The 26,872-nt window shown below is 49.7% G+C and overlaps 1 protein-coding gene across 6 annotated transcripts in view; it reads right to left on the bottom strand.

Moving 5' to 3' along the window:
* The window catches only part of LOC119975199, a 109,853-nt gene that overhangs the window by 42,410 nt on the left and 40,571 nt on the right, over positions 1 to 26,872 (bottom strand). For all 6 annotated transcript variants that reach the window (XR_005462678.1, XM_038814810.1, XM_038814811.1 and 3 more), the window contains 2 exons: positions 15,690 to 15,916; positions 4,089 to 4,200 (listed from right to left, as the gene is read on the bottom strand). Coding sequence is in view for 5 of the 6 variants with exons in the window: in XM_038814810.1 (XP_038670738.1) it covers positions 4,089 to 4,200; positions 15,690 to 15,916 (339 nt within the window). In the remaining variant the exon portion in view is untranslated. The remainder of the gene's footprint in view (positions 1 to 4,088; positions 4,201 to 15,689; positions 15,917 to 26,872) is intronic.

The following is a 26,872-nucleotide window of genomic DNA, read 5'->3' on the forward strand; positions in this document are numbered from 1 at the left end:
CTGAATTTTTTTTGTGACCAGCTCCTTCCAGTCACCAAGCGGGGACCTGTGCGGGATCAGTCAGGCCTCGGTGCACCGGGTCATCCAGGCAGTAACCGATGGCCTCTATGCAGTCGTGGGACGGTTCATCAAGTTCCCGGAGGACCACGCTCACCAGGCTGCCAGGGCTTTGCAATTCGTCGAGGTGGTCGGCATACCTGGTACAGGGCGTCGTGGATGGTGTTCATGTCAACCTGCGTGCACCACTGCAGGACAGGGACATCTTCATGAACAGGAAGGGGGCATACTTGATGAACGTACAGGTGGTGTGCGACCAGGGTATGAGGATTATGCACGTGTGCACCCAGTATCCGGGAAGCGTGCATGACGCCTTCATATTGGGACAGTCGTTCATCCCCGCAATTTTCGAGGGTCACTCACCCCGGATGAGGGCTGGTTGCTGGGCGACAGGGGTTATCCGTTGCGGCCGTGGCTGATGACACCCATACGGAGGCCACAGACCAACGCGGAGCACTGGTACAATGAGGCCCATGCAGCAACCAGGGGTGTTGTTGAGAGGTGCTTCGGCCTCCTCAAAATGAGGTTCAGGTGCCTGGACCGATCAGTGCGGCCCTGCAATACAACTCCGACAGGGTCGGACGGATCGTCGTAGCCTGCTGCGTGCTGAACAACATCACCCAACAGAGGGGCGATGTCATGGAGGAGGAGGACGCACGTCAGGCCGAAGAGGCCAGCGACACTGATCAGGAGGAGGAGGAGGACATGGGGGAAGAGGAGGGGGAGGAGGAGGGGGGGTGGAAGGTGGGAGGGTAGCGGGGTACAGACACTATCGGGGCGCGGGATATAGCCGAGAGGCCGCACAATGGTACCGATTGGGACAGCAGGCATGCGATGCGCTGATCACCGCACGGTTTGTTCACTAGGGGGAGGGCATCGTTGTTCAGGGCACTGGCACCGTTGACCGCGCGCACTGGCACCACCCAGCACCCACCTCACCCATGTCCCACACCAACGCACAACCCTACCAGACATTGCACCACCCTCACGCCACACGACACCTGCGGCACCTCGTCACTGTCGGTAGACTGCTATCTCTGTAAGCAGGTGTGAACACTGCCATGCTGGATGACAACCCGTTCTGCGATAAGCTGTGAGCTACAGATCGTTACTGACCGTCTGACTCATGGCCATATCTGAACACCACCACCTCGGTGTCCCCTCTATGCGTTAGGGACTCTCCATCACATGTCCATGTGCGGCAGCGGCCGTCGTCGCACGGAGGACAAGGCATGTTTGGTGTTGGGGTGGGGTGCACTCCCGGCCTCACCCTTGCGATGTGGTTCTGGAGCATGGCTGCCTGAGAGGGCAGTCCTGTCATGGGCCACGGATGATGCGGGCGCACTAAGCCCCACGCCCTGAAGAACCTGACCCATGGCCGAAACCGTTTCCCCCATTGTTTCCATCGCGGACGCCACCCGTGCGGTGTCGGCCTGGGTTGCAGCCATGACCGGCACCACTCCCTGCTCGTGGACGCGGATGGACTCCTCCAGGTGGGCCTGGAATGGCCAGGAAAGCGGGAGCCATCTGGGTAGCAGCTGGGCTTTGGGTCTGGCCTGCTCTGCGACCGTCCAGGCCCTCAGCTTCTCCTACCTCCACCTGCTGTACCGGTTCGACTGTGCGGTGCGCACCGGTATGTGTACCAGATGCCTTGCCACTAACTTGCCCAACCGAGGTGAGTGTATCTGCGATGTTGGGGGGTGTGGGTGACAGCAGTGCCGCGGCCGCTAGGTCCTCGTCTGTCCTGAGCTCTGTCTCCTGTGTGAAACCATGGCCCCGTGCATTTAGACCACGCCGATGCGAGGTGCCGTGCCCCCCCTGCCTCAAATGCCGCGACGTGCTCTGTGCGTCACTGTCCAGACTCGCTGTCCCCTCCCCATCCGTCACACTTTCATAGGAGTCATAATCGTCTGTCCTGATGTCTCTGTCTGTCCTCTGTGCGTCAGGCCTCGGTGTGCCGGCCTCAGAGGATGGCCCTCCTGCCCGGGGTCCTGCCCGTCTGTCCGGTTCGACACTGCGGCCGGAAGGGGTTGGTGCTATACGGCGGCATGGTAAATGGGCAGTCCCACGGCGGTGCTCGTGTGGCCCTGGATAACACATTAAGGCAGGTCTCATTAGTCTTGCGTGGTGGTTTGTTAGGGATTGAGGGGGTGCGTAGTGAGCGTGTGGACTGTGGGGTGGTGCAGTGTCAGGCGGTGGGGTGTGAGGGGGGGGGTTTGGGCAGAGATGGGATGGCGGACTGCATGCATACAGTGGATTCTCACTTGGAGCTTCGCCTCCGTCCTGGCACGGCGCAACCACTCGACTGGCAGCTCCCCTGGCAAGGTCCACTGCCCTCTGCTCGTAGATGGTCAGGGGGTGCAGCTTGGGAGATCCACCTCCGGTTCTTGCACGCTCCGGGAAATTGTGCACTGTCTTGCCCTTGGAGGGTGGGGGTTGGGGGGGGGGAGGAGATGGTGCACAGGGTTAGACGCACATTGGCACGTATGAACGCAAAATTATCACAAGGAGGGGACACTCCGACCCACGCTATGGCACCTGCCCACTGGGGGGGGGAATCCACATGTGTCCCGGGTGCAAAGTCGGACCCAACCCCCCCCTCCACCGGCCCCCCTGTCCCCACCCCTCGCGTGGGCAAGGGGGGGGGGCCTTGACTGGGGCAAGACTCAGGATACTTACCCTCGCTGCCCTCGTGAGGTCGTGCAGTTTCTTCCTGCTGTTCTCCCGTGCGGGGGATGTGCTCCACAGCACTGACTGTGGCCCCCACCTCTCGCCATCCACGCCTCACGGTGCTGCTTGGCTGCCGTTGTCCTCATCGGGGGTAGAGGATGGCCCTGCGCTCCTCCACTGCATCCAACAGTGACTCCAGGTCAGTGTCCCTGAAGCGGGATGCGGCACGACGGGGCTCCTCCTTGTCGGGCCCCGGTGTTTCTGTGCGCTCCGCGCACTTTCTTATATGTGGCACGGCGTCATCGTGGTGCTGCGCGATGACGGCGCCACTCCAGCGCTCCACCCACCGCGTTCCTCACGGTGCCGCTGCTGGCCAACTCTCAGCCAGTGAATTGGCCGTGGCGGGGGCCCGTTCGTGCTGACGTGGAACGCGATGGCGTTCACGATGACACGGGCACTTGGTCCGCAGAGCGGAGAATCGCCCCCGTATTGCCTCACTGCAAACCACTCACCATCTCCCCCTCACCAACTCCCACCCCCCCAGCACATTTGTCTTTTGTTCTTAAAGTTGTTACATTTTGTTGCAATGTCTCACAGTTACACTTTAATATCTAACACATTCTTGCTCTCTTCAGTTCCGATGAAGAGCCATAGGACTTGAAACATTAATTCTGCTTTATCTCTTACACATGCTGCCAGACCTGCTGAGATTTTCCAGCATCTTCCATTCTTGTTTCAGATTCCAGCATCCACAGTATTTTGTTTATAACAGCATTTGCAAGTTTGGCTGGTGAATAGCAAGGTACAATATAGCTGAGGGAGCTCAATAGGTATATGGGAGCATGTCTTATGCAATTTATATTCTGAGGCAGCTGTCAAACCAGCTGGAAGTGAGAACAGGCGGTGGGAATCCTGAAACGAGGTTGTGGAAGCCATTCTTGACTAAAGTGTCCTTTGGTTTGGGAAGAATTAATTTTGTAGCTTGTGTTAATGTGTTCCTATTCAGGGGATTTAGGAACCAGAGCAGTGTTGCACTAACCCTTGGCAGACCATAGTCCAGGTCTGTGTTTACTTGGGAACACTTTGACTGAGTAGATCTAACTTAGTAGAGAAAATCAATCAGGCTCCCTGCTCCTCATCATTCTGGACGCCTGCTGGAAATTGGGCATATGTGAATATCAGTTAATTATGAGAAGAGGCCCAGTTATGATGCCCTTTGCAGTCAGATGGTCTCCTGTTGTCTACACTTACAGATGAGAAAGTATGATCAGAGGCAGCACCAGCCACTTTAATAGAAGGAAGAAAAGTGAAAAGAAATATCAATGGAAATACGTGCATGAAAAATACAAGTTTGGCAGTACCTGCTTGCTGAGCATAGATAATTTTAATTATATCTGATACTTCTTTGTCCTTTTCATCAAGCAAGTTTGCCACCTCTTCAAGACAATCCTCATGTGCTGAACTGCTGGAGACCTGTGGAATATGCAAGAAAAAAACACCATGCAGCTCAGGGACCTGTTTAGAATCAGTCATATAAATAAGGTATACACCAGGTCATAAATTTGAATGCAACAGATCCATGTCAAATATAGGGGCGGGCCTGTGCATCAGATCCTGGAAATTGTTCAGCAGAGGCCGAATGTCTGACACAGCAACAAAGGAGATTACAAGGGGATGAGAGAACTAGCTAAGGTAGACTGGGAGCTAAGACTTTATGGTGGAACAGTTGAGGAACAGTGGAGAACCTTCCAAGCGATTTTTCACAGTGCTCAGGAAAGGTTTATACCAACAAAAAGGAAGGACGGAAGAAAGAGGGAAAATCGACCGTGGATATCTAAGGAAATAAGGGAGAGTATCAAATTGAAGGAAAAAGCAAAAAAAATGGCAAAGATTGCTGGGAGATTAGAGGACTGGGAAATCTTTAGGGGGCAACAGAAAGCTACTAAAAAAGCTATAAAGAAGAGTAAGATAGAGTATGAGAGTAAACTTGCTCAGAATATAAAAACAGACAGTAAAAGTTTTTACAAATATATAAGACAAAAAAGAGTGGCTAAGGTAAATATTGGTCCTTTAGAGGATGAGAAGGGAGTTTTAATAATGGGAAATGAGGAAATGGCTGAGGAACTGAACAGGTTTTTTGGGTCGGTCTTCACAGTGGAAGACACAAATAACATGCCAGCGACTGATAGAAATAAGGCTATGACAGGTGAGGACCTTGAGAGGGTTGTTATCACTAAGGAGGGAGTGATGGGCAAGCTAATGAGGCTAAAGGTAGACAAGTCTCCTGGCCCTGATGGAATGCATCCCAGAGTGCTAAAAGAGATGGCTAGGGAAATTGCAGATGCACTAGTGATAATTTACCGAAATTCACTAGACTCTGGGGTGGTCCCGGTGGATTGGAAATTAGCAAACGTGACGCCACTGTTTAAAAAAGGAGGTAGGCAGAAAGCAGGAAATTATAGGCCAGTGAGCTTAACTTCGGTAGTAGGGAAGATGCTGGAATCTATCATCAAGGAAGAAATTGCGAGGCATCTGGATAGAAATTGTCCCATTGGGCAGACGCAGCATGGGTTCGTAAAGGGCAGGTCATGCCTAACTAAGTTAGTGGAATTTTTTGAGGACATTACCAGTGCAGTAGATAACGGGGAGCCGATGGATGTGGTATATCTGGATTTCCAGAAAGCCTTTGACAAGGTGCCACACAAAAGGTTGCTGCATAAGATAAAGATGCATGGCATTAAGGGTAAAGTAGTAGCATGGATAGAGGATTGGTTAATTAATAGAAAGCAAAGAGTTGGGATAAATGGGTGTTTCTCTGGTTGGCAATCAGTAGCTAGTGGTGTCCCTCAGGGATCCGTGTTGGGCCCACAATTGTTCACAATTTACATAGATGATTTGGAGTTGGGGACCAAGGGCAATGTGTCCAAGTTTGCAGATGACACTAAGATGAGTGGTAAAGCGAAAAGTGCAGAGGATACTGGAAGTCTGCAGTGGGATTTGGATAGGTTAAGTGAATGGGCTAGGGTCTGGCAGATGGAATACAATGTTGACAAATGTGAGGTTATCCATTTTGGTAGGAATAACAGCAAACGGGATTATTATTTAAACGATAAAATATTAAAGCATGCCGCTGTGCAGAGAGACTTGGGTGTGCTAGTGCATGAGTCACAGAAGGTTGGTTTACAAGTGCAACAGGTGATTAAGAAGGCAAATGGAATTTTGTCCTTCATTACTAGAGGGATGGAGTTTAAGACTAGGGAGGTTATGTTGCAATTGTATAAGGTGTTAGTGCGGCCACACCTGGAGTATTGTGTTCAGTTTTGGTCTCCTTACTTGAGAAAGGACGTACTGGCGCTGGAGGGTGTGCAGAGGAGATTCACTAGGTTAATCCCAGAGCTGAAGGGGTTGGATTATGAGGAGAGGTTGAGTAGACTGGGACTGTACTCGTTGGAATTTAGAAGGATGAGGGGGGATCTTATAGAAACATTTAAAATTATGAAGGGAATAAATAGGATAGATGCGGGCAGGTTGTTTCCACTGGCGGGTGACAGCAGAACTAGGGGACATAGCCTCAAAATAAGGGGAAGTAGATTTAGGACTGAGTTTAGGAGGAATTTCTTCACCCAAAGGGTTGTGAATCTATGGAATTCCTTGCCCAGTGAAGCAGTTGAGGCTCCTTCATTACATGTTTTTAAGGTAAAGATAGATAGTTTTTTTGAAGAAAAAAGGGATTAAGGGCTATGGTGTTCGGGCCGGAAAGTGGAGCTGAGTCCACAAAAGATCAGCCATGATCTAATTGAATGGCGGAGCAGGCTCGAGGGGCCAGATGGCCTACTCCTGCTCCTAGTTCTTATGTTCCATCCCGGCTCTGGGTCACTGTCTGTATGGAGTTTGCACATTCTCCCCATGTTTGCGTGGGTTTCGTCCCCACAACCCAAAGATGTGCAGCTAGGTGGATTAGTTATGCTAAATTGCCCCTTAATTGGAAAAAATGAATTGGGTACTCTTAAAAAGAAAACTCCTCAGTTACACTAAACTTCAGTTTCATAATGCTAACCACAGGAAACCAGTTAGCTGACACCTGATCGGTACATTATACTGCAGCTGTTATTTTTAAATACCAGTTGCCACAGCACAGTCAAGTAATTAAAACGTCCTGATGAATCCATATGTAATTCTAGTTGGTGTTGGCTTTCTCCTGGCACTAACTGGAGTCTGTACTCAGCTTGCTATGACAAACAATTGTAACTCACCCATGCTGGAATATGGTTTAGTTAAAATTGCACCGTCCCAATTACTACCTCATTATTGCTTGTTCACACCCAAATAAACTTGGTTTATATTCCAGTGTGTTTAGAGGGTTAAAGGGTGAGGTAATTGAGGTGTTTTAACACACTCAGGAAATTGGTAGGGTAGATAAAGGAAACCTATTTTTTGTAGTGGGGGAAATCCAGAACCTGGGAAATAATCTCATGATTAAAATTAGGCCCTTCAGGAGTACAAGCAGGAAGCACTTCTCCACATGCACCCTCCTGGAAATCCTCAATTCTCTTGACCAATTCAATTAAAAGTTGCAAGACTGAGATCAACATATTTTTGTTAGCGATGAATATGGATAAAGTGGAATGGAGCACAAATTAGCAATGCTCTGTAAAATGGCATTTGGCTATGATTGAATAGATAAAATTAGAACTAAAAGTGGATCCATTAAACTGGAAAAGAGAGGAGAGACATTGGAGGAAAATTGTTCAGTCAACTCTGTCAAAGTTTAAAAAAAAATTTAGATTACCCAATTAATATTTTCCAATTAAGGGGCAATTTAGCATAGCCAATCCACTTACCCTGCACATAAGACCATAAGACATAGGAGTGGAAGTAAGGCCATTCGGCCCATCGAGTCCACTCCGCCATTCAATCATGGCTGATGGGCATTTCAACTCCACCTACCAGCATTCTCCCAGGGTCCCAGGTTCGATTCCGGCTTGGGTCACTGTCCGTGTGTGCGTGGGTTTCCTTCGGGTGCTCCGGTTTCCTCCCACAGTCCAAAAATGTGAGGTTAGGTGGATTGGCCATGATAAATTGCCCTTAGTGTCCAAAATTGACCTTAGTGTTGGGTGGGGTTACTGGGTTATGGGGATAGGGTGGAGGTGTGGACCTTGGGTAGGGTGCTCTTTCCAAGAGCCGGTGCAGACTCGATGGGCCGAATGGCCTCCTTCTGCACTGTAAATTCTATGATATATGATGGCGAGAAACCAATAATTACTAATTAAGGCCAATCTCCATTCCATTAACGGGAAGGACTCCCTATCCTAAATAATCTTTATTGTCACAAGTAGGCTTACATTAACAATGCAATGAAGTTACTGTAAAAAGCCCCTAGATTCCACACTCCGGTGCCTATTCGGATACACAGAGGGAGAATTCAGAATGTCCTAATGACTGAACAGCACATTTTTCAGGACTTGTGGGAGGAAACCGGAGCACCCGGAGGAAACCCACGCAGACACGGGGAGAACGTGCAGACTCCGCACGGACAGTGACCCAAGCTGGTAATCGAATCTGGGACCCTCGCGCTATGAAGTAACAGTGCTAACCACTGTGCTACCATGCCGCCCAGACTTTGCAGCTTAGACACTTTTCCTGAACACTGGAGCTGGACAACCGCAACGGCAGCAGCTAACAATACAGCTGGGCCGCAGCAGTGGGGATACCCCCATGACCAGAAGGTGGGAGTGTGGGTCGGAGAGGCCGTTCCCGGCGGAGCTCTGGGGGCTGGGGTCCGATGCCCAGTGCCTCCTGTTGTAGCTGGGGGTGCGTGTGCAGGGCAGGATCGCCCAGCACAAGTGGACCCTTGAATGGCACCCTGAGAGACAGCAGGGAATGTAAGGGTGGGAGAGGCCTGGTGGACTTGAGGGTCCTGGGGTGGAAGCCATAAGAATTTAGAAAAATGAGGGAGATCTAATTGAGGTATAGAAGATACCTCAATTAGAAGAATGGGTTGAAGTATTATGGAGAACGGGCAGGATGGTGGAGTTAAGGCCAGGATGTGATCAGCCAGGATCGAATGGCGGAGCAGATTCTATGTGCCAAATTGCCTAATTCTGCTCCTATATCTTATCAATTTACAACTGATCGTCAGTCTCACACTCTCTCCAATTCCTTACAGATATGGATGATATTGCACACCCCACAGTAGCTACTCTTGCGGTAGAGTTGGCAGTTCAAGCAGCCAGTCGCCAGAGAAGGTGGCGGCAGCAGCATCAACAGAGGCTTGAGGAGGCGTACCATGTGCAGGGGCCCGCCCCACACCCAAAGCACCCAGCTACCCATCAGGCCAGGGAGTGACCCAGAGGGGGTGGCCAGCGACGGCCCAAAATGTATAGGTGTCGCTGGTCCTTCAAACAGATGTCGGCCAGCATGCGCCACAGGACGGTACGGCACCTGTGCCATGACCTTGTGTACTTGGCACCACTTGGAGGAGGAAATCATCTCCCAGTGGCCGTGAAGGTCCCCGAAGCCCTGAACATCTATCCTTGGGTTCATTCCAGGGCTCAAGCGAGTTAGTGTGGCATTTCCCAACTAACAGTCCGTGTACGGATGCCCTATTTTCCCGTGCAGCTGACTATATAAACTTTGACCTTCAAGATGCCCACCATCGCAAGGATGCCCCAGGTCCAGGGGTTAACAGATGGCATACATGTCATCTTGCATGCACCGGGCGGTCTGGGAGCACCCTTCATTAACAGGAAGGTGTTCCACTCCCTGACCGGCCAACTTGTGTGCGACCACCACCAGAAGATCATGCAAGTGTGTGCATGTTCCCAGGGAGTGTACACAACAGCTACATTCGGGGGCAGTCGGAGATCCCCAGCCTCTCCGAGGGACACCCCAGGGTGACCAGGTAGCTCTTGGGGGATAAGAGGTATGGCTTAGGATATGGCTAATGATGCCAGTACGGAGGCCGTAACCGATGCGGAGACCCGGTATAACGCGCCTCAAGCTGTCATTGAGCGGTGCATCGGACTGCTTAAAATGCGGTTCTGATGCCTCAACCAACTGCTCTGGCAGTACACTGCAGTACACCCCCACAGAGGGTTGCCCACTTTGTGGTGGTTTGCTGGGCCCTCCACATCCGGGTACAGCAGCGGGGCGACATGCTGGAGTTGGAGGAGGAAGAACATGTGGTCTTGCCAGACCCCCCCCCCCCGCCCCCGGTAGGTGTTACATCACTCCTAGGTGCTGGGCCTGTGTAGGCACTGTCACCGGGTCAATATAAAAGTCAGGAGGGTGATGATAACCCGCTGTGAGCTGGGCTCTGCTGCTCCTCAATCTATGTCATGGCCTGACTCGTGTCCTTCTGATGTCAGTGCCCTCACACCCATGAGCAAAGAGTATGCCTCGGGAAGGGGGGCAAACCCAGGACCACCGCGCACGGGGTCTGGGGCCAGGGGGGCGGAGGACAAACGGGGAGGGAGTTGCAGGCCGGCCCACAGTCCGGAATAACGTGACAGAGGCTTCGCATGTCTCAGGTGTAACATGTTTTAATAGTACATAATCATGACCCTAACTGTCCCTAGATACCGATGGTGCTGCCTCCCAATGCCGTTTCAGTGATCCTCAATTGTCGTAGCCTTCCATGCTCTGTTACTATGTCTAGGTATGTTCACGGAATGCACATTAGAGGTGGAGGCAGCCAGCTGCGTACTGCGCCCTGTGGTGTTTGGGCTCTGGGGGTCACCTTGGGAGGAGGGGCAGCTGAATTAAGCTCCAGGGGCCCCTGTGTCATCTGGCTCTGCCAGCCCTGGTAGCTTCCCATACCAGCTTCCCCGAACAGGCGCCGGAAAGTGGCGACTAGGGGCTTTACACAGTAACTTCATTTGAAGCCTACTTGTGACAACAAGTGATTTTCATTTCATTTTTTTTTTCATTTCCCACTGTCTGCGCCATGATGTCAATGCCCTCAGGGATGCCCCTCTGTGACCCGGTCACGCTCTGTAATATCTTGCTGATGTCCATCTGAGTCTGGGACATACCCCGCAGTGGTCTGGGAAGGTTCATTTGTGATTGGGACACAGCCCCCAACCACTGGGAAACGCTCCGGAGCACATTGGCAATGATCACCTGAGACTGTGACATGCTCCGCAGTGCCTCAGCAAGGTCTACCTGCGTCAGGGATATGTCACCCAGCAACTGGGACATGTAGTCCAGGCCATCACGAACTAAGCCACACCTTGGACACCAGCACTCATGGTGCTGACGTTGTGCTCAAGGCTCTCCACTGCAGTCGCCACCCGAGCAATGTGCCTCACATTGCAGTGCCATCCTCTGTGTCCATAGCCTTTAGGACTCCTCCAATCGGGTATGGACCCGCTGGAGTGTCGCTGACATCCCCCTCTGAATATCACGGCCACAGCCTAATGTCTGGTTCAGCTCAAGGCTAATCTGGTCCAGAGGCTCAGCATCTCTGCTGGTCCTAGGGACCAGCACACCTCCTACTGCTGTCCCCCCTGGATGTTCCTGCCTCCACCCAATGTGCATCAGCAACTGTATGTTGCTCACCAGATTGTGCTCCAGCAGCCTATCCACTACTTTTGCCCACCAAGGTGTGTCTCTGCACTGGTGGAGGGTGGGGATGTTAACTGTGACACCTCAACGGTGGCAGCCTCGGAGCTCTCCTCCGAGGTGTTCTCATGGAAAGGGGGGGTGGGTCGTCCGGGTGGGCTGGTACCATCGGATTGGAGATCCTGCGGGAGAGTGGACATGAGGTCAGTGGGAGGGAAGGATCATTATGTCTGGCATGAACCACACACGTCATCTGGGTGGAGGGCAGGCCAATCACGACGTCATGACCGATCTGTCCTCAGCCAACCTACAGGGCCTGTTTCTTCATAGGGGGTAAGGTCTCTGATGTCTGGCACCATGCCGCCGTCTGTGCTCTGTCTCGTCAACTCCTGTTGAGAGAGAGGCACTGCGAGCCACACGCTTCATGTATTGCATAGCGAGGTACAGGCATGGGCACTGCCGCTGGGTGTGCAAGTGATGTGCTGGGGCACAGGCATGGTAAGGTTGGGGGGCGGTGGTGTGGTGCCAACCGCAAGGTCGTCGGAGGGTGGCAGGCGGGACTGGTGCCAGGGGGCTGGTGCCAAATCACTTGTGCAGCCTGGTAGAGGTTGTTGAGCTTTTTGCGGCACTGGGTGCCAGTACTCCTGGTGACACTCTCCGAGCTGCCGGACGTTGCCACTGCCTCCCAGGCAACATTGTTATACAACCAGTTGGTGGGAGGAGCCATGGGCGGAGCCAAGGGTGGAGCCCAGTACAAACTCCCGTACACTCCCAGTACATCTCCCCCTCGGGGCAGAGCCGCGCAACTGCTCGTGTGCCGAGCTTACACAGACATAGTACATCATATGTAATAACAGTGTGAATTACGCTACTGTGATTCACCACATTACCGGTGACAGCCTTGCCGGGTTGGCCTTCGGGAAACAGCCTGCTGTTCCCACTTATTACCACACTTAGAAATGTTTCCGTTAGAACTTGCCCAATATCTGATACTAGCACAGTGTGAGAAATCTGACAGTACTGATCTCATCCAGACAAAATTTTGAACTGTCCAATGATGTGCAAGTTAATGGATTGGTCATTCTAAATTGCCTCTTATTGTCCAAAGGTTAGGTGGGGATAGGGCTGGGGATTGCACTTAGGTAGGATGCTCTTTTGTAGGGTCTCCTTCTGCACCAAAGGGATTCTATGATTCTCTTAATGCCTCTTTGTTTGATTTAATATCAATTTTTTTGTCTCATTGTGTTCCTGTGAAAAATCTTGGAATATTTCATTATGTTAAAGGCACTACATAAATGCAATGTATTATTGTAGAGATTAGCCATGATCGACCTGAAAGGAAGAACAAGCTTGAAGATCTGAATGACCAACTCCTATTTCCATTTTCATCTAAAAAGATAGCATTTTGGAAATTCCATGTTATTAAGAGCTGGGGACTGGGATCTGAGTGCAAGTAATGTTATAACAAAATTATATAACTGCAGGAAATGTGAAGTAAATATTTTAATCTCTACAGCATTTTGGTCCCAAAAAAGGCTGCAATACAAGATAGTTCTTATTCAAAAACTGGCATTACTCCTTATTTCCTAATTTCTCTTATTAAAGTGCTGAATATATGGTGATATTAGAACATAGAACAGTACAGCACAGTACAGGCCTTCAGCCCACAATTTTGTGCCGCCCATTTATCCTAATCAAAGATCAACCTAACCTACACCCCTTCAATTTATTGCTGGCCATGTGCCTGTCTAAGAGTCGCTTAAATGTCCCTAATGACTCTGACTCCACCACCTCTGCTGGCAGTGCATTCCACACAGCCACCACTCTCTGTGTAAAGAACCTACCTCTGACATCTCCCCGACACCTTCCTCCAATCACCTTAAAATTATGTCCCCTCGTGACAGCCATTTCCACCCCGGGGAAAAGTCGCTGGCTATCCACTCTATCCATGCCTCTCATCACCTTGTACACCTCTATCAAGTCACCTCTTTGCCTTCTTCGCTCCAGTGAGAAAAACCCTCGCTCTCTCAACCTTTCTTCATTAGACATGCCCTCCAGTCCAGGCAGCATCCTGCTAAATCTCCTCTGTACCCTCTCCAAAGCATCCACATCCTTCCTATAATGAGGCGACCAGAACTGGACACAATATTCCAAGTATGGTCTAACTAGGGTTTTATAAAGCTGCAGCAAAACCTCACGGCTCTTAAACTCAATCCCCCTGTTAATGAAAGCGAACACACCGTACCCCTTCTTAACAACCCTATCAACCTGGGTGGCAACTTTGAAGGATCTAGTTATGTGGACCCCAAGATCCCTCTGTTCCTCCACACTTCCAAGAATCTTGTATTCAGCATTCAAATTCGACCTTCCAATATGAATCACTTCACATTTATCAAGGTTGAACTCCATCTGCCACTTCTCAGCCCAGCTCTGCATCCTGTCAATGTCCTGTTGTAACCTGCAACAACCCTCAACACTATCTACAACTCCCCTAACCTTCGTTCCATTGGCAAACTTACTAACCCACCCTTCCACTTCCTCATCCAAGTCATTTATTAAAACCACAAAGAGCAGAGGTCGCAGAACAGATCCTGCGGGACACCGTTGGTCACCGACCTCCAGGCGGAATACTTTCCATCCACTTCCACTCGCTGTCTTCTTTCGGCCAGCCAATTATGTATCTAGACAGCTAAATATCCCGGTATCCCATCCCTAACTTTCTGAATGAGCCTACCATGGGGAACCTTATCAAATGCCTTACTGAAATCCATATACATCAAATCCATTGCCCGACCTTCATCAATGTGTCACGTCACATCCTCAAAGAATTCAATGAGGCTTGTGAGGCATGACCTGCCCCTCACAAAGCCATGCTGACTATCTTTAATCAAACTATGTTTTTCTAAATAATCATAAATCCTGTCTCTCAGAATCATTTCCAATATTTTGCTCACCAGAGACATAAGATTGATGGGTCTGTAATTCCCAGGCATTTCCCTCCCTCCAATTATCCGGTACTACTCCAATGGAGAGTGAGGACGCAAAGATCATGGCCAACGGTGCAGCAATCTCCTCCCTCGCTTCCCATAGTAACCTTGGGTATATCCCGTCAGGCCCAGGGGACCTATCTATCCTGATGCTTTTCAAAATTTCCAGCACATCCTCCTTCTTAATATCAACCTGTTCAAGTCTATTAATCTGGTTCACACTGTTCTCATGGGCAACACACTTCCTCTCTCTAGTGAATATGACTTCTGGTTGCTCCCCCTCCCCCTAAAGAATCCTGTAGACTCGATCCGAGACATCCCTGGCTCTGGCACCCGGTAGGCAACATATATTCCGGGAGTCTCGTTGGCGACCACAGAATCTCCTGTCTATTCCCCTAACCATTGAGGCTCCAGGGCAGCACAGTGGCCTAGTGGTTCGCACAGCTGCCTCACGGCGCTGAGGTCCCAGGTTCGATCCCGGCTCTGGGTCACTGTCCGTGTGGAGTTTGCACATTCTCCCCGTGTCTGCGTGGGTTTCACCCCCACAACCCAAAAATGTGCAGAGTAGGTGGATTGGCCACGCTAAATTGCCCCTTAATTGGAAAAAATAATTGGGTAATCTAAATTTATAAAAAAAAACATTGAGTCTCCTATCACTATTGCTTTTCTATTCTCTCCCCTTCCCTTCTGAGCCCCAGAGCCAGACTCAGTGCCAGAGACCTGGCCACGAGTGCCTTCCCCCAGTAGGTCATCCCCCCACAACAGCATCAAAAACAGTATACTTGTTTTGAAGGGGAACGGCCACGAGGGATCCCTGCACTGTCTGCCCGTTCGTTTTCTTTCCCCTGACTGTAACCCACCTACTCTTGTCCTGTACCTTGGGTGTGGCTACCTCCCTGTAACTCTTCTCTATTACCCCCTCTGCCTCCCGGATGATCCACCCTCACACGATCTCTGAGGAGCTGGCGTTGGGTGCACTTCCCACAGGTATAGTCAGCGGCGACACCGGTGGTATCCCTCACCACCCACATCCCACAGGAGGAGCATGCAACTGCCCTAGCCTTCATCCCATCTTACCTTACAGAATATAGCTGCCCTGTGGACCAACTGTAACTCTGCTCTCCGACTCTGCTCCTAGTCAGCTGCACTCTCTGTAAACTCCCGGCTCCCTTCAAGCTCTTTGAGGAAATGTAGGAAATGAAAAGTGCACCTTACTCCCTCCTCACCTAACTCCCTCACTCACCAAACTCTCACTATAGCACTCAAATGCACCCAAATTCAGCACTCAGTACAAACAATGTCTGCAATCTTCCTGAGCAAAGATGTCATAATTGGTTTTACTTACTTTCAGCATTAAAGATGTCTTATTCTAATGTGAATTTATAAATTAATTTTTATTCCCCTTCAACATACCTGGTTAGCCTGGACCTTCGAGTACCATTCCCACCACTCCATCAATGTTAAATATTCTTCAACCAAAAGGGTGCTAAGCAAACTGAGCGTTGTGTTTCGAGGAGTAGTTGCTATGGAGACCTGCACCAGTGGAACCAACAGCAGATAGTTTGTGTCTGAAAGACAGCCGTTGGAGGGTTGAATCTTCTGATAGTAAGATAGGACATTCCTCATTGCCTTGGCTGCATCTGTAAGCACATTGATGAGTCTGTAACAAATATGGAGGGACGTACATGCGACCAACCAAAAATAAACTATGAGAGGATTAATGGCTGGTAAAATCCTGAGTGCTTTAAAAACAATGTTGATGCAGTCACAAGCCACCTTTAACATTAACAGGCTTCACAGGATTGTAATCAACACACTTTTTAATCAACACAAGGAAAGAGGTAGCAAGTAGGGGTCGAAGAGGGAATTTCAAAGCTTAGGGCCAAGGCACAGCCAGTAATGGGAAGGCAAAGAAAATATGGATGCACCAGAAGCCAGAATTAGCAAAGTGCAAAGGTCTTGGAGGGGTTGTAGACCGTAGATAGATAAGATAATGATTTGAACATGAGGATGAGAAATTTAAAATCTTGAGTTGGTAGGCCGTGTACCAATGCAGACGAATGCGGACTTGATGTGAGTTAGGACATGGGCAACAGAGTTTTGGATGAAATTACATTTATTGAGGGTGAAAGGTCAGAGGGAAACATCAAAATAATTGAGTCTAAAGGTAACAAATTCATGAATGAGGGTTTCAGCAGCAAATGTGTTGATGCAAGTGTGGAGTTACGCGATATTACAAAATGTAAGCCTGGGCCTTGATGAGTGAAAGGATATAAGGATGGAAGCTCAGCCCAAGGTCAAATAGGATGCAAACAGTCTGTTCAGTGGTGAGAGTAAATCATATAAATGGTTGCTTTATACACTGTGGTGAAGAACATAGATGACTGCTACAAATCCAATAGTAGATTGGGTTTGTAGCACAGCTGCACAGTCTGATCTTGGCTATTTAGTGAAATTAATAAACATCAGTGATCCATTAAAATAAAAAGAAAAAAGTTAATGTTCAAAATCACACAGAGGATGATGAGTGTCTGGAACAAGCTGCCGAGGCAGTAGTAGAGGCGGGTATAATTTTGTCTTTTAAAAAGCATTTAGACAGTTATATGGGAAAGCTGGGAAGAGAGGGATATGGGCCAAATGTGGGCAACTGGGACTAGCTTAGCAGTAAAAACTGTGTGTCATGGACAAGTTGGGCCGAAGGGCCTATTGCATGCTGTAAACCTTTATGAGTCTATGACGCTATGAAAGCATTATGGATCTGTAAGCATCTGAAAGAGACATGCTACATTAAAACTGAAGAGAGAGCTCACTGAACCTCTTTATATTGCTGGCCAAAGCAACAACGGGAAAAACTTGTAAAAATTGCCGGTCTTTGCTAGATTCCTTCACAAAAATGGCTGTTAATTTGATTAAAAGACTGTGAGCATTTTTTGAAAATAAATACAAGAATCACTTGCATTTATGCAGATCTTTCCCTTAATAAAATAGGCTAAGGCTCTTTAACGGTAGAAAATAGTTTATAAACAAAAAGAACAATTTGCATTTCTAGAACACTTTTCACAACCATCGGAAGTCATTCAGCGTTTTGCAGCCAACGGATTATGCCACAATCTCCTGGGCTAGTCAATTCATAGCACAGTCAATTCCAGCCCCACTTGATTCGGAGTTGCAACACAAGTGAAATTAGATATTATTTTAAAGTACCTGAGGATCTTGGCTGAGCCCAATAAACTACAGTCACCAGGTATGTGACTTTAACACAAGCGACCTTTTGTTATGTACAGTATTCTAATTAAACTGGTAGAGAAATGTAACTGACTATCTAACATCCCTTTCTCAACCCTCCCTTTCTAACAACCCTCGCTCTGCACACACACGCAACACACAGAGGGAAAAGGGTGATTGACAGGTAAAGAAAATATAATAAATTAAAGGATCTTTGATTTAGATGGGTGTCTTCCAGTTAGTTTCTTTCTCAAGGTTAGGCCTTCAGTCGGTTACACTCTTTTCCTTCAGTTTGTAATGATCGCCACTGCAGACTCACTGAGACAGCAGGTAACCGGCAGCAGAGAGAGGGAGAAACACAGCTCCTCTTCCTTCGAGGGTCCAGAGACTTCTGGCAAGATTGTCTACCTTTTCTGTAGATTCAGGATCATTTCAAGTTTACAACAAAGATGTGCCAGGCAATAAAGCAGTTCTTTTAGCATAAGGGAAAGAGATGGAATGTGTTCCTTCTCCTTCCAGGTCTAATCACTTCTGCCCAGCTCTCTCAGAAAGCATCACTCAAATCCAATCGCTGACTGTTGTAAGGCAGGACACTATCCCATGCCAACTCACTGGTTGGATCGAACCATCGACCTCCAAAGCTGGTTCCCAAGAATCACTCAGTGCCAACGAGTCTGTTTCTCCTTTCCAAAACAAGACCTGGGAACACAATGTCCTGCCAAGCAGATTGCTTCAGCTTGAGTCCTTTGCTTAAAGAGCGCGGAGAGACAGGGGCGATGCTTCATTAAAGAGCGCGGAGAGATGGGGCGAGACTTCATTAAAGAGCGCGGAGAGATGGGGCGAGACTTCATTAAAGAGCGGAGAGACAGGGGCGAGACTTCATTAAAGAGCGGAGAGACAGGGGTGAGACTTCATTAAAGAGCGCGGAGAGACAGGGGCGAGGCTTCATTAAAGAGCGGAGAGAGACAGGGGCGAGACTTCATTAAAGAGCGGAGAGACAGGGGCGAGACTTCATTAAAGAGCGGAGAGATAGGGGCGAGGCATCATTAAAGGGAAGAGAGACAGGGGCGAGATTTCATTAAAGAGCGCGGAGAGACAGGGGCCAGACTTCACTAAAGGGAAGAGAGACAGGGGCGAGACTTCATTAAAGAGCGCGGAGAGACAGGGGCGAGACTTCATTAACGAGCGCGGAGAGACAGGGGCGAGACTTCGAAGGTAAGTTTACCTCTTTAAAACTTTAAAAACTTACCTGGAAGAGCGACATCACAGCAAAGCAGAGATCTGATTGGCTGGTAAGGAAAGTGCTCCAATTAGCAGCAGCTGGGAGAAATTTAACTCTTCGTGTGTTGGTAAGTATTGTGGTTGGTAAGTAAAATCTTTGTTCCTTTCACTTATTAATTATTTGATAGTATAGCTTGTAGTCAGTTAAGGTAAAGGGTAAAAATGGCAGGAGATCCCAGACCCGTGTTATGCTCCTCGTGCTCAATGTGGGAGTTTAGGGACGCAGCCGATGTCCCCGACTCCTTCATGTGCGCGAAGTGTGTCCAGCTGCAGCGCCTGTTTGACCGCATGACGGCTCTGGAGTTGCGGGTGGACTCACTTTGGAGCATCCGCGATGCTGAGGAGATCGCGGATATCACGTTCAGTGAGTTGGTCACACCGCAGATTAGGATTGGTGAGGGAGACAGGGAATGGGTGACCAAAAGGCAGAGAAAGAGCAGGAAGGCAGTGCAGGTGTCCCCTGCGGTCATCTCCCTCCAAAACAGGTATACCGTTTTGGATACTGTTGGGGGAGATGACTCACCAGAGGAAGGCAGTAGTAGCCAGGCTCATGGCACCGTGGCTGGCTCTGCTGCACAGAAGGGCGGGAAAAAGACTGGCAGGGCTATAGTCATAGGGGATTCAATTGTAAGGGGAGTAGACAGGTGTTTCTGTGGTCGAAAACGAGACTCCCGAATGGTATGTTGCCTCCTGGGTGCTCGGGTCAGGGATGTCTCCGATCGGTTGCAGGACATACTGAAGGGGGAGGGTGAACAGCCAGTTGCCATGATGCATATAGGCACCAACGATATAGGTAAAAAAAAAGGATGAGGTCCTACAATCAGAATTTAGGGAGTTAGGAGATAAGTTAAAAAGTAGGACCTCAAAGGTAGTAATCTCAGGATTGCTACCAGTGCCACGGGACAGTCAGAGTAGAAATTCAAGAATAGTCAGTATGACTACGTGGCTTGAGAGATGGTGCAGGAGGGAGGGGTTCAGATTTTTGGGACATTGGAACTGGTTCTGGGGGCGGTGGGACCATTAAAAACCGGATGGTCTACAACTGGGCAGGACTGGAACCAATGTTCTAGGGGTGCTTTTGCTAACACTGTTGGGGAGGTTTTAAACTAATGTGGCAGGGGGATAGGAACCAGATTAGGAAGTTAGAGGTCAGTAAAGAAGCAGCAATTAAAGCCAGTAAGGTACGAGATAATAAACTCCATGTGACTAAGGGGAAGAGTCAACAGGGAAGAGATGATGAACGCAAAGGGACAGGTGGTCTGTCGTGCATTTTTTTTAATGCGAGAAGTGTAGCAGGTAAGGCAGATGAACTTAGGGCTTGGATCAGTACCTGGGAATACGATGTTATTGGTATTACTGAGACTTGGTTGAGGGAAGGGCAGGACTGGCAACTGAATATCCCAGGGTATAGATGCTTCAGGAGGGATAGAGAGGGAGGTAGAAGGGGTGGAGGAGTTGCATTACTCGTCAGAGATGATATCACAGCTGTAATTAAGGAGGGCACGATAGAGGATTCGAGCACTGAGGCAATATGGGTGGAGCTAAGAAATAGGAAGGGTGCAGTAACATTGTTGGGACTTTACTACAGGCCTCCCAAAAGTGAGCATGATGTAGAGGTACAAATATGCAGACAGATTATAGAAAAACGTAGGAGCAATAGGGTGGTTGTGATGGGAGATTTTAACTTCCCAACATCGAATGGGATTCGTGTAGTGTTGGAGGCGTAGATGGAGCAGAGTTTGTAAGGAGCATCCAGGAGAGTTTTTTAGAGCAGTATGTAAATAGTCCAACTCGGGAAGGGGCCATACTGGACCTGGTGTTGGGGAATAATCCCGACCAGGTGGTTGATGTTTCAGTCGGTGATTACTTTGGGAATAGCGATCACAATTCCGTAAGTTTTAGAATACTCATGGACAAGGACAAGAGTGGTCCGAAAGGAAGAGTGCTAAATTGGGGAAAGGCAGAGTATAACAAAATTCGGCAGGAGCTAGGAAATGTGGTTTGGGAGCAGCTGTTTAAGGGTAAATCCACATTTGAAATGTGGGAGTCTTTTAAGGAAAGGTTGATTAGAGTGCAGGACAGACATGTTGATGTGAAAATGAGAGATAGAAATGGCAAGATTAGGTAACCATGGATGACGGGTGAAATTGTGAGACTAGCTAAGATGAAAAAGGAAGCATATGTAAGATCGAGGCGACTCAAAACTGATGAAGCTTTGGAGGAATATCGGGAAAGTAGGACAAATCTCAAACGCGCAATAAAAAGGGCTAAAAGGGGTCATGAAATATCTTTGGCTAACAGGATTAAGGAAAATCCCAAAGCCTTTTATTCGTATATAAGGAGCAAGAGGGTAACTAGAGAAAGGATTGGCCCACTCAAAGACAAAAGAGGGAATTTATGCGTGGACTCGGAGGAAATGGGTGAGATTCTTAATGAGTACTTTGCATCGGTATTCACAAAGGAGAGGGACAAGACGGATGTTGAGGCTAGGGATGGATGTTTAAATACGCTAGGTCAAGTCGTCATACGGAAAGGGGACGTTTTGGGTATTCTAAAAGACATTAAGGTGGACAAGTCCCCAGGACCGGATGGGACCTATCACAGGTTACTGAGGGAAGCGAGGGTCAAAATAGCTGGGGCCTTCACAGATATCTTTGCAGCATCCTTGAGCACGAGTGAGGTCCTGGAGGACTGGAGAATTGCTAATGTTGTCCCTTTGTTTAAGAAGGGTAGCAGGGAAAATCCAGGGAATTACAGACCTGTGAGCTTGACGTCAATGGTAGGTAAACTGTTGGAGAAGATATTGAGGGATAGGATCTATTCACATATGGAAGAAAATAGACTTATCAGGGATAGGCAGCATGGTTTTGTGCACGGAAGGTCATGTCTTACAAACCTAATAGAATTCTTTGAGGAAGTGACAAAGTTAATTGATGAGGGAAGGGCTGTAGATATCATATACATGGACTTTAGTAAGGCGTTTGATAAGGTTTCCCATGGCAGGTTGATGGAAAAAGTGGTCGTATGGGGATCAGGGTGTACTAGCTAGATGGATAAAGAACTGGCTGGGCAACAGGAGACAGAGAGTAGTGGTGGAAGGGAGTGTCTCAAAATGGAGAAGGGTGACTAGTGGTGTTCCACAGGGATCCGTGCTCGGACCACTGTTGTTTGTGATCTACATAAATGACCTGGAGGAAGGTATAGGTGGTCTGATTAGCAAGTTTGCAGATGATACTAAGATTGGTGGAGTTGCAGATAGCGAGGAGGACTGTCAGAGAATACAACAAAATATAGATAGATTGGAGAGTTGGGAAGAGAAATGGCAGATGGAGTTCAATCCAGGCAAATGCGAGGTGATGCATTTTGGAAGATCAAATTCAAGAGCGGACTATATGGTCAATGGAAGGGTCCTGAGGAAAATTGATGTACAGAGAGATCTGGGAGTTCAGGTCCATTGTACCCTGAAGGTGGCAAAGCAGGTTGATAGAGTGGTCAAGAAGGCATACAGCATGCTTGCCTTCATCGGACGGGGTATTGAGTACAAGAGTAGGCAGGTCATGTTACAGCTATATAGGACTTTGGTTAGGTCACATTTGGAATACTGCGTGCAGTTCTGGTCGCCACATTACCAGAAGGATGTGGATGCTTTGGAGAGGATGCAGAGGAGGTTCACCAGGATGTTGCCTGGTATGGAGGGTGCTAGCTATGAAGAGAGGTTGAGTAGATTAGGATTGTTTTCGTTGGAAAGACGGAGGTTGAGGGGGGACCTGATTGAGGTATACAAAATTATGAGAGGTATGGACAGGGTGGATAGCAACAGGCTTTTTCCAAGAGTGGGGGTGTCAGTTACAAGGGGTCACGATTTCAAGGTGAGAGGGGGAATGTTTAAGGGAGATGTGCGTGGAAAGTTTTTTACACAGAGGGTGGTGGGTGCCTGGAACGCTTTACCAGCGGAGGTGGTAGAGGAAGGCACAATAGCATCATTTAAGATGCATCTAGACAGGTATATGAACGGGCGGCAACAGAGGGGGCTGGTTTAGCTCACCAGGCTAAATCGCTGGCTTTTAAAAGCAGACCAAGCAGGCCAGCAGCACGGTTTGATTCCCGTACCAGCCTCCCCGGACAGGCGCCGGAATGTGGCGACTAGGGGCTTTTCACAGTAACTTCATTGAAGTCTACTCGTGACAATAAGCGATTTTCATTTTCATTTCAGAAGGAAGTAGACCTTGGAAAATAGGAGACAGGTTTAGATAAAGGATCTGGATCGGCGCAGGCTGGGAGGGCCGAAGGGCCTGTTCCTGTGCTGTAATTTTCTTTGTTCTTTGTTCTAAAGGCACATTCTGATTATGGGTCCACGGCCCAAAAATAATAAAAGAAAATAAAATGGGAACAAAGGAAATGAACAGGGAGGTCTCTTAAAAAGTATTTTTTGATGTATTTACGGGGCGGCACGATGGCACAGTGGTTAGCACTGCTGCCTCACAGCTCCAGGGAACTGGGTTCAATTCTGGTCTCGGGTGACAGTCTGTGTGGAGCTCGCACTTTCTCCCCGTGTCTGAGTGGGTTTCCTCCAGGTGCTCCGGTTTCTTCACAGTCCAAAGATGAGCAGGTTAGGTGGATTAGACATGATCAATTGCCCCTGAGTGTCCAAAAAAGTTTAGAGGTTAGGTTAGGTTGGTTATTGGGTTAAAGGGATAGGGTAGGTGTCTGACCTTAGATAGAGTACCCTTTGCAGACTCAATGGGCTGAATGGCCTCCTTCTGCACTGCAGTGATTCCATGATTCTATTTCATTGCGACTGTTGTATCGTAGGAAACAGTAGCCTACCAATAATGCACCGGTTACCATTGACCAGAAACTGAACTGGACTAATCATATAAATACTATGGCTACAAAAGCAGGTCAGAGGCTAGGCAGTTAATTCCCCTGCTGACTCCGCAAAGCCTGTCCAACATCTACAAGGCACAAATCAGAGGCTAGATTCTCCAGTTGCCAACGCCGGAAACGCCGGCGATCGGCCGGAGAATCACAGTTCCTGACCAAATCAGGGCGGCACCACTTTCGCGATCCTCTCCCCCTCCGAAGCGAGAGAACTCCCCGGTTTCTTAGAGGACCACCAAAGGATTACGGGTTGGTTCAGGGGGGACAAGGGATACCCGCTGAGGTCCTGGCTGATGGCGCCGGTGTGGAGGCCTGAGACCAAGGCAGAGGTCTGTTATAAAGAGTCCACATTGCCACCTGTGCTGTTGTTGAGCGGTGCATTGGGCTGCTGAAAATGTGGTTCTGATGCCTTGATGCACTGGCGGTTCCTTGCAGTGCACCCTTCAGAGGGTCTCTATCTTTGTGGTGGTCTGCCGTGTCCGCCACAATCTGGCACAGCAGTGGAGGAGCAGGAGGGGGTGGAGGGTCATGTGGTCTCATCTGAGGAAGAGGGTGAGGCAGTCCAAGAGGTCTGGAGGGCGAGCCTGAGGAGGATGAGGCAGTCAAGGAGGATGGAGATCAGGCGGCAGCAAGAGTCCGGCATGCCAGGAAGACCAGGAAGGTCCTCATCATCCCCAGCTTCTCCAAGGATGAGACTGTGTCCATCAGCTCAAATCCCCCCCCCCCTCCCCCCGCTCACCCATCATTTCCCTCCCCACAGTCGCATCCCCTCCAATCACCCCCCATTCTCCTCCCACCCCATTCCTCCACACATACCCCACTACTCCCCTTCCCCATTTATGGCCACCCTGTTCCCCCCTCTGAGGGTCTGTGTAACACCACTCCAGGGTGATGGGCCTGTGTCGGCACTATCAGCAGGTCATCATACAAACAAGGCAGGAGAGTGATGCTAACTCGCTGCAAAGGCCTGACTCCTGTCTTTCAGCTGGCAGTGCGCTCGCACCCATCCTCTGAACTGGGTCTGCATTGAGGACTTTTGATCTTGGACCACTGTGCCCAGGGGATGTGGAGCGTGGGGGTAGCAGAGGGCAACAGGGTGTGGGCAATCCCACTGTGAAGGTTAACGTGCCAGGCTTTACATATATGAGTTGTGACACGTTTTAAAAGTGAACATTTCACTGTGATGGTTTTCTATTCCCCCAGTCGGCAGTTAGGAACGCAAATGTTAGCATTCATGTTGAGAGGGCTAGAATACAAGATCAGGGATGTACTTCTGAGGCTGTATAAGCCTCTGGTCAAACCCCATTTGGATTCTTGTGAGCAGTTTTGGGCCCTGTATCTAAGGAAGGATGTGCTGGCCTTGGAAAGGGTCCAGAGGAGGTTCACAAGAATGATCATTGGAATGAAGAGCTTGTCGTATGAGGAACAGTTGAGGACTCTGGGCCTGTACTCGTTGGAATTTAGAAGGATGAAGGGGAATCTTATTGAAACTTACAGGATACTGCGAGGCCTGGATTGAGTGAATGTGGAGAGGATGTTTCCACTTGTAGGAGAAACTAGAACCAGAAGACACCATCACAGACGAAAGGGACGATCCTTCAAAACAGAAATGAAGAGGAATTTCTTCAGCCAGAGGGTGGTGAATCTGTGGAACTCTTTGCCGCAGAAGGCTGTGGAGGCCAAATCATAGAGTGTGTTTAAGACAGAGATAGATAGGTTTCTGATTAATAAGGGGATCAGGGGAGAAGCCGGGAGAATGGAGTTGAGAAAAATATCAGCCATGATTGAATGGCGGAGCACACTCGATGGGCCGAGTGGCCTAATTCTGCTTCTATGTCTTATGGTCTTATGGATCTTCTGTGGTCTACTGTGACGTGTATGTGTGACCCCAGGATGCACATCAGAGGTGCAGGCAGCCTGCTGGTTTCATGCCCTGTGGCCTTTGATGCCCTTAGCAGACATTTTCTGGAGGACCTGTAGCTGGGGGGCCCCGGCCGACTTACTGCTGTCACTGGCATCGCCATGCCAACCTGTTCTGCCCACTGCCATTGAGATGCACCGGTGTCAGGAGGGAGGCATTCACAAGAAATGGAGACCCCTGTAGTCTCCTTGACGGCAGGCCCTGGGTTGGCCTCCAGCGCTTCTTCCTCCCTGCCAGTGCCCATAAGGGCAGCACGGTAGCACACGTGGCTAGAACTGTGACTTCAGAGCGCCAGGGTCCCAGGTTCGTTTCCCCGCTGGGTCACTGTCTGTGCGGAGTCTGCACGTTCTCCCCGTGTCTGCATGGGTTTCCTCCGGCTGCTCCGGTTTCCTCCCACAGTCGAAAAACATGCAAGTTAGGTGGATTGGCCATGCTAAATTGCCCTTAGTGTCTAAAAAAAAAAGGTTAGGAGGGGTTCCTGGGTTATGGGGATAGGGTGGAAGTGAGGGCTTAAGTGGGTCAGAGCAGACTCGATGGGCAGAATGGCCTCCTTCTGCACTGTATGTTCTATGTATCTATGTATAAGGCCCTGGGGGACTTCATGGGTTGGAGGGGCAGCTGGAGTGAGCTTCAGAGGTCTCTGGGTCATAAGTCGCTGCCAGTCCTGGAGGCTCCCCATTCTCTGCACCATGGTGTCCTAAGCCTTTTCCCTATTTAGAAAATAGCCTATGCCTCCATTCTTCCTTCCAAAGTGCATACCCTCACACTTTTCTACATTGTATTCCATCTGCCACTTCATTGCCCACTCTCCTAGCTTGTCCAAGTCCTTCTGCAGCCCCCCTGCTTCCTCAATACTACTTGTCCCTCTACAGGGGCGAAATTCTCCGACCTCCCACAGGGTCGGAGAATCGCCTGGGGCCGCCGAAAATCCCGCCCCCGCCGTGGCAGAAATTCTCCGCCACCCGGGAATTGGCGGGGGCGGGAATCACGCCCCACCGATCGGTGAGCCCCCTGCGGCGATTCTCCGGCCCGCGATGGGCCGAAGTCCCGCCGCTAGAAGGCCTTTCCCGCCGCCATGGTTTGAACCACCTCTGGTGGCGGCGGGATCGGCGGCGCGAGCGGGACCCCGGGGTCCTGGGGAGGGGGCGCAGGGCGATCGGACCCCGGGGGGTGTCCCCACGGTGGCCAGGCCCGCGATCGGGGCCCACCGATCGGCGGGCGGGCCAGTGCCGTGGGGGCACTCTTTTTCCTCCGCCGCCGCCACCACCATGGCGGAGGCGGAAGAGAA

The sequence above is a fragment of the Scyliorhinus canicula genome, chromosome 12, assembly GCF_902713615.1.
Source record: "Scyliorhinus canicula chromosome 12, sScyCan1.1, whole genome shotgun sequence".
NCBI classification, from domain to species: Eukaryota; Metazoa; Chordata; class Chondrichthyes; order Carcharhiniformes; family Scyliorhinidae; genus Scyliorhinus; species Scyliorhinus canicula.